Consider the following 15,414-nt stretch of genomic DNA (forward strand, 5'->3'; position numbering starts at 1 on the left):
GTCTGTCTTAAGTCACCATAAAGCTGACATTTTTGTTATTTCTCTGTCAAAAGGCAAAATAAGAGCTCTGAAAGAATATTCAACACCAGGAAGCTAAAAAGTTTCGTTTATCAGCTACTATGACTGATAATCTTGCAGGAGGTTTGTTATCATTTTAGGAGAATTCACGAGGACATCGTGCAGCCAGTTAGCATGCGGTCCCAAAAGATGAGTCATTTGTTTGTGGTCACAACTGTGGCCTATGACACTGTGAGTCATTTCTTGATCAGACATCTTTTGTTGACATAGAAATTAAAGCAAACAAAACTCAGATTGGCAAGTAACTGGATGAGTCACTTCCTTTCTGCACTATACATACAGTTTAAGAAGCTGCTGTTTAGCTGTCATTCTCTGTGCCATCCTCAGCTGTAGGAAAATGGAACACAGGTTTGGCTGAATGGATGTGGATGAGAGAAAACACTCGAGCTGTGTAAAGACTTGTCCTTACTTCAAGTTCAAGGGCCTTGTTGCTGATCATTAAGTTCTGAGTCCATGAGAATCATTTCTTTGCCAAATGTCTGGAACTCCTAAACTGTTATCCATTTTAATCTCTTCTTTTCAGAGATGTCTCATTCCAGTCCTCTGACATGAAGCTGTTATCAGAATGTTTGCTGCCTTTTTTGGCAGCTAGCTGTCTCTGATCAAAGACCAAATGCCTGTGGCCAAAGAAACATCATTCCTGACTTAATAATTGCAGCTAAGATGGGTTACAATGATTTCATCTAGGCTACTATAATACTGAACAAGCAAATATATCAATTTCAACACAGCAGAACAATAGCAAGAAAAAAAGAATTGTTTAAACATTATATCAACAGTACGCTTTAAAGTGGCTACGATTTCCTGAAACTTGAAGAAAACCTTTGTGCTCTGTCTTCAGTTCCATCATCATGGTCCCAGAAAATGAGACTTGGATCCAATACAACAGCAATTGTGATAACAACTGTTAATAAAACAAGACAAGAACGCCAAAGATCAGATTTTAAAACAGTATCTAAAACCTGTGTTGTTCAAACACTAGCTACACTGATAGAGACAAATAAAATTCAGATAATGAAAAACTTGCTATAGGTGTCATTTAACAGATTTTTTAAAAACCCACTATGCCACAGCTTTATGATAGTGGTCGATTGATGTAATACAAAGATGACACTGATCTGCCAACACCCATGTGCCAAAATGTTACGCCTCCGGATAATCGGCTATTAGTCTTTCTTGTTGTGCCAAAAAGCGCAAACTGCACAAGAAGGAAGACTACAGGGGCTCTGAAGGTGTGCTATGTCACCAGGTACCGAGATAATAACAACAGATCCTTTAATTCAAGATTCCAGCCAGGTGGAACAGCTACTATCAGATGTTCCTCCTCTTCCCTTTCATCAGACCACCGCAGATAGGTATCGACTACTGCTTAACGTTTGTATCATATACTGACCTGTTTTCTTAACTGCTTGCCTGTATCAGGGCTGTGCGGGCAACTGGAGGCTATCATATAGTGAAAGGCACATCATGAACAAGCAACACACATAGAGATAATCACCTTCACCCTCTTCCACACCTACACATATCAATAGAGAGTAGAGTCTAACCCATGTATCAGTGCTGCCGATATTGATATCTACTTTTATAGCGACCTTTTTATAACAGACTTATAACTGAACTCTTTATGTTTTCTGCATCTCAAAGAAAAAAATTGTATATCAAGTCAACAATTATTAGTATTAGTATCAGTATCTGCCTTAAAGAATCTATATTAGTTGGACTATACTAGAGTGAACCACACACGGAGAACAAGTTCTTCTAGAGCAAAGAAGAGATATGAGATAAGATAAAATAGTGACTTTACCTCAGAGAAACCAGGACTGGCTTGTCTACTTTGTGTGACTTTTACATTCTAACATGTTCTTTTCAATCTAAACTACCCCATTCATACACCTATAACAGGAAGAAAAAAATATTAAGATATGATATTTCAGTAATCTAAGATATTTCCCCTTTTAAATTCGATTAGGTGTTCCCATTTCTCTGGTATCCAACATCTTAACCATGAGAACCATCTCACTAGTAACACCCAGTCATCTCCAGTCCCAGCTGCCTGATAATAAAAGCATCTCTTAGAGCAGCGGTCCCCAACCTTTTTTGCGCCACGGACCGGTTTATGCCTGACAATATTTTCACGGACCGGCCTTTAAGGTGTCGCGGATAAATACAACAAAATAAAACTAGTACCGGTACCAAAAAAAAGAAGATTTATTCATAACACACGTGAAAAGACCCAGGAAAACCGAGTTAACGATAAAAGCGATAACAAACTAACGCTGAAAACCGATAAAAAGAAAACCATACATTTCACACCTGAGCCTCAACTCTCGCGGCCCGGTACCAAAGCGACTCACGGAATCTCGGGGTTGGGGACCGCTGTCTTAGAGTGAATCTCATAAGGCGAGAACCAGAATCAGTGATGAGGGATGAATAGATGGAAAGTATCACTACAGTGTTATCAAAAGTAAGGGCATGATCCACATGAGAAAAACACAGACAAGCACACAGCTGCAGAGCCTCGAGTATGCATCAGACATGCACACACTACAACGCAACACTCCAGGGTAAACATACTGAGAGGATGTACTACCTCTCACTCTGCTGTTAAATGGGAATATATTCATCATTACCCCACGCTGTGGCGCCGCACTCATGACAGGCCTGAAACTATCCTGAATGCAAACAGTGTTCTCACCAATCAGCAAAGTGGTGACAAAGTGACCAGCCAGTTTATACCTGTCACTCTGTCGTTCCCATGTAGCACAGAGGAGCGCTTCAAAGACCTATAAATGCTGAACCTACGTCATGTCATTTTGGGAAAATGATATCTTGTGAGCTACATTTCCCATAAAATGTTGCACATCTTTGTGTAATGTTTTTTGTAAAGGAGACTCTCAGAGGCCTGAGGTAAACAAGTGAAGGAAGCCTGGAGAACCTCCCAATGCTCACATTTGCCACTCATTAATTACACTATAATGTGGAAACCCGCTTGCGCTGCTTCTCTGTTTATTTTACCTCATGACAAAGAGTGCTGAATGTCATCTTTTGCCACTATTTTTTTTTTCTCATCAAAACAGAGAGACTGCAGAGTGGAACAGAAGGAAAATCAGTGTACGTAAGCATATGCTGCATTTCAGAAATGCGGATGCAATCTGTCCAGAAGGGTCAGGGGCAAAAGAAAAGGAAATTAAAGAAATAAAAGCAAGGTTATGAGTGAGAAGTAATTCCCAAAATACCTTCAAGCAGGTCATGGAATTTCCTCTAACCAATTCATGTGTGTACAGTGTGAAGCATGGCCCATCCAGACACTATAAAGACCATACTGCTTTTAGAACCGGGGGGAGGAAGGGATCTGTTCAATCCCTCTATAAGCTTACCCCTAATATTTACAGTCAGTCTCTACAGACAAGAACAAAGTAAAATAAACATTTCATCTCTGAACAACTGTGCGCAGCCTCTGCTGGTGTTTCAGCCGGCTGGTAGACAAAGGCTGAAATAAAATCAGACTTAATTTCGTTTTTCTTGAAACACGTTGGAAATGCAAGCAGATTTACAATACTAAGAACATTTCCTGCATTACAAAAGGTATTTCCTTCAGACAATAGAGGACAGGAGGTTGCAGGATGCAGGGACCTTGTGCTGATTCTCACTTTTTCTCAGATGACTGGAGTGTAAACTTGGTAGCTGACACGGTTTTGCTTTTTTTAAGCGGTGAGACCAATGTTGGATAAGTATACTTGAATTAAACAGTTATTGTATTTTGTTGTCACAGATTGAGTATAGCAGACATTTAAGAAATTGTTGCTCAACTTGAAAGTATTGTGTAACATTTGTATAAAAGCTTTCTGTATTCATAAATATGTGATGTGTGACCGAACTGGCTGGTGAAACAATCAGTGCGAACTGCAGCATTAAGATGTGATATTATCAAAAGTATTATCATGGGTTAAAATAGACTGAGGTCACCATCAGACATGCCATGAATATCAATTTAACAGTTGTTAATTTGCACTTTGGCATCGCTAACCATATGTGTCATTGCACTTTAAAAGGGAACGTCGAGATTTAATCAAACATTTTTAGTTCTCTTAATTGAAACAGCACAGTTCAGATAACGACTAACTTACCTTATCTGACTACATTACTGATATGCAATCACCTTGTTTGTCTTCTTTTATTTGCTGCGATGGAGAGTGACTATTCTGGTAAACAGAAGGTTTCAGGTGACGAATATGAATATGTGTGTTACTGAAAAGAGAGGAGAACCCAGTTTTTATATATATTATTATATGACAGCCATGGTGGGGAAACTGGGGTTTGTATCATCGCAGTAGCTTACAGCATGAACACTACTGCCCTGTTAGCCTAGCATTAGATGGAATACATACAACTTATGTGAGCTTTTTTGTAAAATAAAGAGTATATTTCGTGTTGGTGTAAAGAATATGCATGTAATCATAGGCCAAAAATAGCTTTGATAACTACATATAGGATGATATGTGAGTTAGCAATGTTTTTGTGGCTTATGCTAATTAGCAGGGTTGACAACTCTCATGCTTCCCACACAAATTTCGTGCCAAATAAATAAAAATAAATAAAGATGAAAGCCAGTACTTTGTGAAAAAGGTTAAATAGGTTAGGTTAGGTTAGGTTAGATAGGTTAAAATGAGCAAGGACCTCAAACAAAAACACAAACAATTATTGACAATGTAGCAGCATGCTAGGCCAGAGTCTGTGGGTTGGGAAAGGCCTCACTGTGGATCGGTGGTGACTACCAGGTTTGGCAGATCCCCAAGGAAAGCATATGATGGGTGGTTGTGACCATATTTCGAATAAAGTTTGATGAGTCCACAGTCCCTCTTAGTAAGTCTGGTCAATTTTTCTTCTTATATTTCTTTTTTTTTAGTTTTCCTGCCTAAATTCAAAGACAGTATTTGTAGCAGTGACTACTACAGAGTAAGTGTGCATGTCTACTTTAATTATCATGATGTCTAAAATCATTAGTATGTAAATTTTATGGTCTTTAGAGGTGTATAAGAGGAAAATACATTGAACGAGCGTCGACACAGAAAACGAGCAGAGACCACAGAGAGTCAGTGACTTCACGCAAGGAGAGAAAAAACTGTGGGCAATGTGAACTGGGTGTCCTGAGTTAAACTTTCAGCTTCTAGATGAATGTCTGAAGTATGCAACGGGGTAAATACAGTAAAGGGTAACCTAGGCAACCAGACCCTGGAATGTCCGATACAAATGGCTACAAGGCAACAAGTGAGTCGCTTCCTGTGTAGACATTCCTTATATGGCTGGCATATATTTGTTATACACTACACTTCTATATGCGTTTGCTTGTGTTTTTTAGCAACTAAAACAACGTGGCAATATGTTTCCTGGTAACAATGGCAGTACATTTAGCTGTTTCATAACCTGCTGAGGTTAACCATGCCACCCACCCAATCTGATACTTGAAAGCTGGCAACCCTGTAAAGTCACGCTACTACCAATTCATACAGAACTGCATATCCGCTTGAAAAGCCAGACAGAGCAGTGCAACTGCACGCACAGTGTTCTGGGTTTATGGAATTCAACTCATTATCTATGCTTGCAAGATCTGACCCCAAAAGAAATACAATACAACCCAAAACAAAAGAGACAAGACTTGAAAAGAACGTATCAGAGCAGGAGACAGCTCTACGGCTCTCATCCTCATAAGCACATTAACTGTCTGTGGTTATGTGTCATGAAGTAAAACGGGGAAATTTATGGCTGCATGCCTCCTTCAGGAAATGCAAACTAAGGCCGAAATCAATCTAGAGATGAGATGGAGAGACACAGACGCGCAGAGAGAGAGCCTACCGTTGAGATCACATTAATCACACTGCCTGAACCTATGACAGCTTCTTGGAATTGTAGCTCTCATTTGCACTGATCTCTCCTGGTAGCGTACTGTGCATGAACGGGCCTGTTTTCTGTGCAGCAGTGTGACATTAGTGTTCCAAGTGTCCTAATGCCGCAGATTAAAAATTCTGATGATTGAGCGTCACACACTGAGGTACTCTGTCCACATAAGTGGAAGCAATTTCTGCAATGCAGCGAGATCCAGTAGTTTTCTATTAGTGTGACTGTGTGAAAGCTCACACACGCCGTCTAAAAGAAAAGAACCAAAGTGTCAGACAGTGGCACAGCTGTAATTACAAAAGGATTTATTATGGGAGAAACTGAAAGAGCTGAGAGCTGGGAAGTTTGCCTAATGCAATTATGTATAAAGCTCTGATCAAACATACTGTTGGTAATTTGGTAAAAATCACGCTTAACGACACTTCCCATGAAAACTTGAACAGGAGGGGGATGTCTGGAACCATTCATGTTTTTTTTTTTATTATATGTATTTTTAAGCTGCATGGTTCTCATTTTATAACAGAAAATCAATGCTGACCACCTCAGTCCTCCACCATTTTTTCCCATCCTAACAGCTTGAAACAAATAAAATCTCAAAACTATAATCTAAAGAAGAAAAGCAGCATGTTCTCATGTTGTTGGAAAAATTATTTAAAATTTACTACAAAGCTAACTGCTAGAATGCTGCATTTTGCATTTGTTCTGCATACAAAAGATATTTATACACCTTTTCTATTTGCCAACACATCAGGCCAGGCAGCACTCATGTTTGTTTGAACTGCCTCTTGTGGTTGTGCTCTAGTTTTCATCCAAGCCTATAAAGAAAAAAGATTGTGTTCTAAGCAAATAAAAAGGAAATGACTTGCTGCACCTATCTGTCTCCTATTAGCCCGTCTAATGAAGCTTTTCCCTATATAAAGCACTGTTTAAAACAGATAAGAAATGCACTTGTTTTTCAGGTTATACTTAACATGCTGAGCTAAGAAATTGCAAAACTCTTCTCTATTGTCTTTCTGGTCACTGTCTTCCTCATCATTGTTACTATCAGTTTACAGAGCATATGGCTATTCATAGTTTACACTAACTGTAAGTCATTCATCAACAGAAACTACACACAGCACGTGTGAATAACTGGTTCAGAAAGGTAAAACCTGACAGGTTGCATGCTGAAATGATGCAACTACGAAAGCTTTACTGTGATGGAAGGAAGCAAACACTGAAAACAGGCAAGAAGCATGGCGAAAGAAAAGGTGGACAACATTCCTCCCATTCCCTGGTTTACGTGATAGCCAAAGAATGCCGTGCTACATTTTCCATCACTCTTTCACGGAGCTACTGTACAAAAATAAAGCCCAGCCTGTGTAATCATTAAGCACAATTTCACCACTAATTTTAGATAAGCCAAGAAAATGGATATTCCAGGTTTGCATAGAGGGTTTGCATGGCAAATGTGAGGTCCAAGTGTGTCTATCAAAATACCAGCCTGCTTTACTCCTTCAGTATTTATCTGTTTAACAGAAACAATGGCACACATTTCTGAGCACAGACAGGCAGATATAAAACAGTCGAACACAGGTAAGATTATTATAACGGTAAAATGGTATCTCTCAGTTTAAAATACAATTGTGAGCGGCTAGTTAAACATGCCTGAGCTTCCACGGCTTTTCAAACAATGACTTGGTCAGACACCCCTCCCTTCCTATAGACAGACTCACACAATCAAATGTGACCCTCACTCTTTGCTGTCTGGTATGTTAGCCTGTCGATAGGCACTTTTTCTGTAAATCAAAAACTGAATGTTAAATACCTTTTAGAGACGTAATCTCTTTCTGGATAGACCTGGGGTTGTCCATTGTCACTGTTAGGCCTCCTTTTGAATGGTGATGACAACAGATACTGGCAATGTTGATGCTGATTCAAGAGCTTGGCCTCCTTCCCCTCAAATGATGACAGGACCAATGGTGAGTCTGACTGAATTCCTGTGACTGAAGTCTAGTACAGAGTCTTTTCTGGCTTACTTTGATCACTTTCCTCTTGCTGCTGCAGGTCTGCTGACCGGGACTCTCCTCTGTTTTGGTTCCTGTGACACACCATGTGCATGCACACACACTCATTTACACACACGCGCAAACATCCTGTATGCCGGCATCTGTTCGTGCAAAACCCCTCCCTTGGCCCCTCCTTGTCTTCCTCCACCTCTTTTGCCCAAGACTGAGTGAAGAATCTGCCACAACGACTTTGGTCACAAACCAGCGAATCGTGACACAGAGTAGCGTATCTATCAATCAGCCTGCTCCACAAGGTTTACATTAGGAAGTAGTTTGGACAGATGATACAGAAAAGAGAGCAGGAGTAGACGCAAGTGAATGTATAACATGTATATGCGTATGCATGCCCATGTAGTGACACAGAATCCCAGCACCACCCCCAGATCCCTGTAGTAATTCCCAAGTTTAGCCAGTTTTCACACAGAGCATCCATCAATAAATAAGGGGATAAAACAACTCTTGCTCTAAATCCTAAACAAACTAGCTTAGTACTAATTGCACATGTAGCAGCTGTATGAAAACAAGGGTTTTTCTGTGAGCGTAATGCTCCAGCAACACACTGTAGCTGGAGTACAAAGAGATATTCTTCTGAAATAGATGGGAAAGTATTTTACAAGTTGTGTAATTTTAGCAGAACAAAGAAACATAGATCAGGAATTTTAAATCACCAAAAACTACTAAAATTACTGTGACTGTGAGTAAACTTCTTTTTTTAAACCACCAGGGGCCAGTCAAAAACACTCACGTTAGAAAATAGTTGTTTATTAAAGAAAAATTTCCGGAGCTTAAATAAAATGAGGCCATTGCAGGAAGTGATAACAGACTGCAGGGGCCACAAAAGGCTGGTTTCAAAGGAGAGTCGATCCCCACCCACTCCCAAGTTAAGCTTCACAGCATGAAAAAGATGAAAAAGCATTTAGAGTCTGGTACAAAAAAAAACAAAAAAACAGTTTTGGCCTCTATTGATAGCTTCCCCATTACGTGGGGTTAATTGTTGTACAACTCAGGCATCTGCATCGGACATACCACCTGTGAAGTCACTGACTGGTAACAGACAAAGAACTCATCAGCCATGGAACGCATTCTGAAACTTAGAAAATACATTAAATACTTTATTAAGTATGAGCTGAAATAATTAACTGAGCCCCTTAAATCAACAGTTAAATGTTTACTGTGGTCAAATCCAAGAGCCACTTCATTCAGACTTCTACAGAACTGGAAGTCTTTTTATATCCATAGCTGTTGCCCCCTATTTAAAAAATACAGGTTTTAGGCAAATCAACGCTGGCTTCACTTTTCAGACCAACATCCATCTTTTATACCTTTTATGATCTGGATTAAAGCAGATCATGGGAATTTGGATTTCTAATAAATCTTTTTTAAAATCATATAAACATTAATAATGGTTACATGTGTGATATGTTCATGCAAAGTTTCATTTAGATTGTCCAACCTTTAAGGAGGAGATGAGGTATGTATACATACAGACCTATATATAACATTTACTGTAAAGATGGCTAACTATGTGGCCATCCAAGAAGTTTGTGAGGGAAATTTTAATATTTTATTTTGTTTCTTAGCCCCAGTTAGCAGACGTGTGTGTCTGTGGCACCTTTACAGTTTGTGGATGTAGCTGCTAACTAAGCTAGCTAGCGTTAACTGATAACTTTGCACTCCACCCTCTTGTCCAGATATTTACAGCTCCAAAAAACTGACTTGGCAGCAACTAAAACACGGAAGCTCCTAAAACCAATGGGTGAAATCGCGGTGACTACGTCCATCTTTTATACGGTCTTCTGAAAAACTCCTTCCAAAGACTTTCACATAGTGTTTAAGAGTGTAGCAAATTAGCAAAATTTGTTCTTTCATACCTGTTTACCTTACAGAGAATTTATTTGATTAGCTAAGTACATTAAAACACTAATCTAATTTGTAAAGTAGAAAAAAAAAACAGAGCCCTCCCAGTATGAAAATCTAGGCTAGGAAAAAAACATGAACTAGCTGAAGTGCTTTCAAAACTGCCCAATTTATAAAGAACAAATAAAAATCCTGGCTACCTTATCCATGTAAACTGAAGTTGTTTGCCCAGCGTGCTACAAGCTTGCACCACAGGAAGGGGAATGATTACTGGATGTGCTATTTCATTTCTGCAGGCACTCTAAAAATGCAATAAACCTGTGTTTTCTCCTTCGGTGGGCACAAGCAACAGAGACACAGCACAAGTGAAAAATAACAGCTGCTTGTCTGCCAAATTGAGAAAAACAAAAAGCAAAAGACACTCCCAGTGCTGTGTCCCAAATCAAACATCTACTTCCCAAACATAATGAACTCACAGTATTAACTGCTTCCTAAAATCTGCTGAAAAGCTTTTATGTCAGAATGAAACTGATGAGAGACTAACTTGGCTCAGGCATTATCAGTAATCAGTGCCTCATGCGACTAAATCAGCAGCCATCCTTAGTCAATAAACCGCACTGACTTCTATCGTAAGCTTAAACATGAACTACTGATCATGCCTCACTAAAGAAGCCCTGCTGATACCCAGTAGAACAGGCTGTGGTAAAAGCCACAGGAAATGGATCGGAGTTTACCAAAGAGAAATTAAACAAAATAAACGATGGTAAATCAATCCACCCACTAGTAATCAGTTAGCCTCCATCTCTGCTCAGACAGTGGGTGGCCTTGTTGCAACGCTATTATTTGATTCAGCTCTTGTATGGCCTCTTGTACATAATAAAGGACGTCTGGAGGAAATGACTGACACATTTTTGGCAGCAGGGGAAATGGGAGTCTTGCTGTTCTTTACTGTCAAGGAGAATTCAATCATGTGTGTATATTCGAGTGTGTGTGTTTTTTCAGAGTGTGTTCAAGAGTGTGAAGCTCTTGGAAGCAGTTGAAGGAGATTTTGGAGTACTTCTAGAGAATTTGTTTCCATACTTGTCTTACAAGAAAAAAGACCCATGCAAGCATGTTTTGTGAATTTACAGGACACAGCTGAGTGTTTCTTGCGTATAAAGTGTTTGACTGCTTGCTTTGGCTGACATCAGTAGCCCTCTGGATCTATGCCCATCAAACTCTTTCCACTCCCATCACTTGTGACTATGGCATGTTCCCTTAAGGAAAGCCAGGCATTGCAACTAAAGGATGTTTACAAGGACCTTTAAACAGAAGACCCTACAGATACTTCTAGGTATACATACCAATACACCAATCAGCTTTCCACCTATTCATCTTTTTTCTCAAACACTTATACAACTTATGGTTGTGGGTGGGCAAGAATATATTCCAGCTGACACAATGAAAGGTGCAGTAGATCCTTGATGGGATACTGAGGAAAAACAGGGAAACTCCACACAGAAAGGCACAGTTTTTGTTTTTTGGGGTTTTTTTACATTTGGTGACTGACTGCAAGTAGTTGCTGTGATCAACTGGTCAGCAAGAGGTCAAATGTGCAATACCTCCAACTTCCAGGCCACGAGACGGTGATTGCACTGGTCACGTGGCTGGAGGTCCAGCTCAGAGTCACTGCAATTATCCACAGAGAGGTTTGCAGTCTAATTTATAAACAGCGAACAGTCAATACATCCTAGTCAGACTGAGTCAGTATGCTCTAATGAGCACGACCCAGCTCATCAGTGCAGCCTGTTTTTGCACTAGTTGCAATGGGCAACCATGTCAAAGTTAATATGGATTAAATTAATCCACAGCTGCACTCAAATAAGCTGTGAAAGAGTTATTTGTTACAGTTATGAAACCTTTCGTTTTTAAAACAAGTAACATTAAAGTTAAACATAAATATTACACACATTGTGACAATACGAAAGGAAGGAAGATACTCTAAGAGTACACCTTTCAACAGAGGAAACACACTTTTTCACAGCTGTAAAGAAGGTGATTGGTATTCACACCAACATTTTATAGGTTCTTCCTCCAATAAGTTCCATAATACTCGGCTTCATAGTTTTGGCAAACTCTTGGTGACAGACACAACCACAGGATAGTTTGCTTAGTTTACAAGTGAAGATGTCAGATCCACATCTAATAAAAGTAAGCTAACTACTAGCAGTAGCTGCACATTTGTCCTAAAATTCTAAGAGAAAGCATATTTCTTAGACTAATGTCTACACCTCCACGCTATGCTGCCTGCATTTACGCTTAGCTGCAATATTTTAAGTCAGAACATAATCTTGGTTAAGTTCAGAAAATAAACCAGAAAATGAGCAATAAGTGTTTGTGTGTTACCAGTATGACTAAAAATGAGCCAGAGGTTTGTAGTCAGGTTGAAGATTTTGTTATATTAAATCTAGAAAACGTTGTCTAAGGTTGTTGTCTAAGGAATACCTGCTTTGGACTTTAACTAAATACAGTACATAAAAACATAAAACACATACTGTTCAGAGGTTCACACACATCATAAAATTCTGTTTAGCATTTAGTTCCTGGCATTTGGATCAGTTTAGTTTCCTATGTTATATTTTCAAATATTTTAGAGCAATGTAAAAAAAAAAGGCCTGCAGCTGCTCATGCGGTTACATACTAGAACAAACACAGGCTACAATGTCAAACGCACACTCTTCAGCTTTTCAAGGTTACACAGGGATGAATCTCTCAGCCCCTAGCAGTGTTTCATAACTGGTTTTGAAAAGGAATGAGAGTTATGAGGAGCAGGGTTTTTGTAATGTCCAGGCTGAGCTCCTGTTCAGTTTGTGCTGCTCTGGCTTTAGAAGTATCCTGCCAAGCTACACAAGCATTTATTAGCCACAGGGCAGCCTGTAAATGACTAAGATTTATTTGTCAAGGCCTGGTAAGGGAAATTTCTCTTGACCTTTCGCTAATAGTCACAGTCACTTGTTGGCTTTATCTGTCCATCTGTGATGAGTTTAACATTGCAATGCATGCCTTCCAGATTACTTCTGCTGCCTTTAAACTTTTCCTTTTTCAGAAGAGCTGGAGACAACGATTTAAAGAACTACTTAAGACTACAGTAATAGTAATACAATACAGTCGCTTTTAAATGGTCAAGTAACTGCTGACACTCTGATACTGGTCAAACAATAAATCATATCGGATCACACAGACACACACAGACTGACCATTGTGGTCATAAAAAGTCGTGTAAAGCTGCCTTCAAATGGATCTTGTGATAGATGTCATGGAAGGTAAGTCGCTGGTGCTACGCTGGATCACCTCTGCTGCCGGACCAGGCATCACACGACACAAAATATTTGTCTCAAACTACAACTACAGCCAAAGTTACTTTGCCACAGAGGATGCTGTAAGACAAACAACTCTGGTCCCAAAGTCACATAAATGATAGGTAATATCTACCTTTATATGTACTGAAATTCCTTGTGTGCTCCATTAGGAAGGGCAATCTGCCAAATCAAATGTTCTTGTAAATAAGGGAACAGCCAAAAGCTTTCAGGACTGAAATGTTCATTTTTATGTTTTTTGTTTTTTTTTTTTTCAATTTTACATCCTTTGAAAAATTAACTTCAATGGCTTCTGCTATTTCTGAAAACATTCATAACCCCGAGCTTTCAAAATATTTTCATTTCTAAGGTCATAAAAGTTCTCATGAACATGATAAAGATGATCCTGTCCAAAGACTTCAGAAATATTACTGCCATGGCATTTCTGCTATACATTTAAAGGTTGTGCCATAAATAGCCTGAAAATCTCATATAGGCCAAAGCCACTCTGAATGATCACTAATGGAAAATATTTCCTCTGAACCAATAGGTTTAGATTTGATTGTGCTACTTAAATGTTTAGTAAAGGTAAAGACTTTTGTGCTTGCTCCATGTGCAATAAGCTACTAAAACACAACAGTTAGCTTTGCCTGCCCTGTAGTGATGCACTTGAAATTTCATTGCCTATCTGGGTAAGCAAACACTTGTTTCTCAGCAACAAAATTAGGTGCAACTGTGTGGCTACAAAGCAGCACATGGACAGCTGTTTTTCAGTGATACCGCTTTGATAGTTTTTTTATTTCCTATGTGGCCTCTTATTGTTCTAAACAACTTTTCCTACCACGATTTTTGATACTTTCACCTTTGAGTGTTTCAAAGTCCCGCTGGCTCTCAGCTCTGCTGCTCCACCGACATCAGACCGGTAGCCCTGCTGTGGACAATCCAGACAAAACATTCCTTCTGTCTGAGGTCACCCAGCCACTCAGACCTCCGGCCCAATGTACCGGCTTAGAGCACAAGGCAGCAGTCAGCAGGAGACCGGGCTCCCCATCAAGAGAGATCGTCCGCGTGTTAGTCTGTGATAAAATAGTTAAGCCAATGGACTAAACCTGACAAAACACACAGCCTGTCAACCGCGCCAGTGTGATCTCAGCAGATTTTGTTTTCCATAGTTTATCACAAGTTTGCTGTTATTTTAATTTGATTAAAACCAATCTCATCATTATTTTTGGGATTTCACAGGCTATGTGCATTACACAGGAAAATGCATAAACGGGAGGCTTTCTTTTTATCATTAATGTTGACAGGCAAACAGCAAGCAGCCTGCAAATCTCTTCAGGGAGGGTGATTTTTCCTACCATACTGAACACACAAGACTCCTGAGGAATTCTAAGAATTGAGACAACACGACCTTAAAAACAAGGCAGCTAAAGACCAGAGATCAGCTCTCGTGTGGACCTTCAGCTGCAGCAGGTGCCTCCCTTTATAAATTTCTACCTTCTTGAGATTTGGAAATATGATTCATGGAGCGGCGAGCACAAGAACGTTATCTCTGAGTCACATTCTATTTACAGAAAGGAGGAAAAGAGGGAGTCATTTAATTGAAAAAGTATAAGTGGTTGACATGGAGCAAAATGGGTCCCCAAAGGTCCCCCCCCTACCACCACCACTCCACCCCACCCACGCTCTGACTCACTGGCTTCCACTGAGATTCACTATGCTGGAACTGGACTAAGAAGCGTCACTGGAGCAATGCAGTCATTTTAGCTTTGTTTAAACGAACCCATCAGCTATTGAGACAGAAGACATTAATCCAAAGCCTGGAATCCACACACTGATCTCCACTCTGGAACACAATCTAAATCTCCGCTATTTCAGCTACTGTTCCTCATGTCAACCCAAAGCTTTTTTTAAATCCTTGGGGATTTCCTTAAAAGTCCATTTGTCAGCTTTTTTGATCATCAGGTCTGTTGTTATGAGAACAATGATCCACTAGGGGCTGTGCTTACCCTGTAAGTCATGATGCAGTCAGCCAACATAAGCAGAGAAGCAACAGTGGGGGAAACAATATCTAGCTCTAGGATATTAATACCGTGACACGTATGTTTCTCTCCGAACAATGTGAGTATAAATTGGCTCATGAATCATGTCGCTGAATTGGCAGAAACTGCCTTTTTAAAGGCCAAAAATAAAACCAGAGG

General features: G+C 39.7%; 1 protein-coding gene across 4 annotated transcripts in view; it reads right to left on the reverse strand.

Annotated features, from left to right (window-relative positions):
* plecb (plectin b) overlaps positions 1–15,414 on the reverse strand; it is a 118,777-nt gene that overhangs the window by 78,097 nt on the left and 25,266 nt on the right. The window contains exon 1 of one of the 4 annotated variants that reach the window (XM_039619383.1): positions 7,781–7,992. The exons of the other annotated variants lie outside the window; for them this stretch is intronic. Within the exon in view, the coding sequence (XP_039475317.1) occupies positions 7,781–7,826 (46 nt within the window). The 5' untranslated portion in view covers positions 7,827–7,992. Of the gene's footprint in view, positions 1–7,780; positions 7,993–15,414 lie in introns of those variants that run through there. 4 annotated transcript variants of the gene reach the window in all.

Source organism: Oreochromis aureus, linkage group 11, assembly GCF_013358895.1.
Source record: "Oreochromis aureus strain Israel breed Guangdong linkage group 11, ZZ_aureus, whole genome shotgun sequence".
In the NCBI taxonomy this organism is placed as follows: Eukaryota; Metazoa; Chordata; class Actinopteri; order Cichliformes; family Cichlidae; genus Oreochromis; species Oreochromis aureus.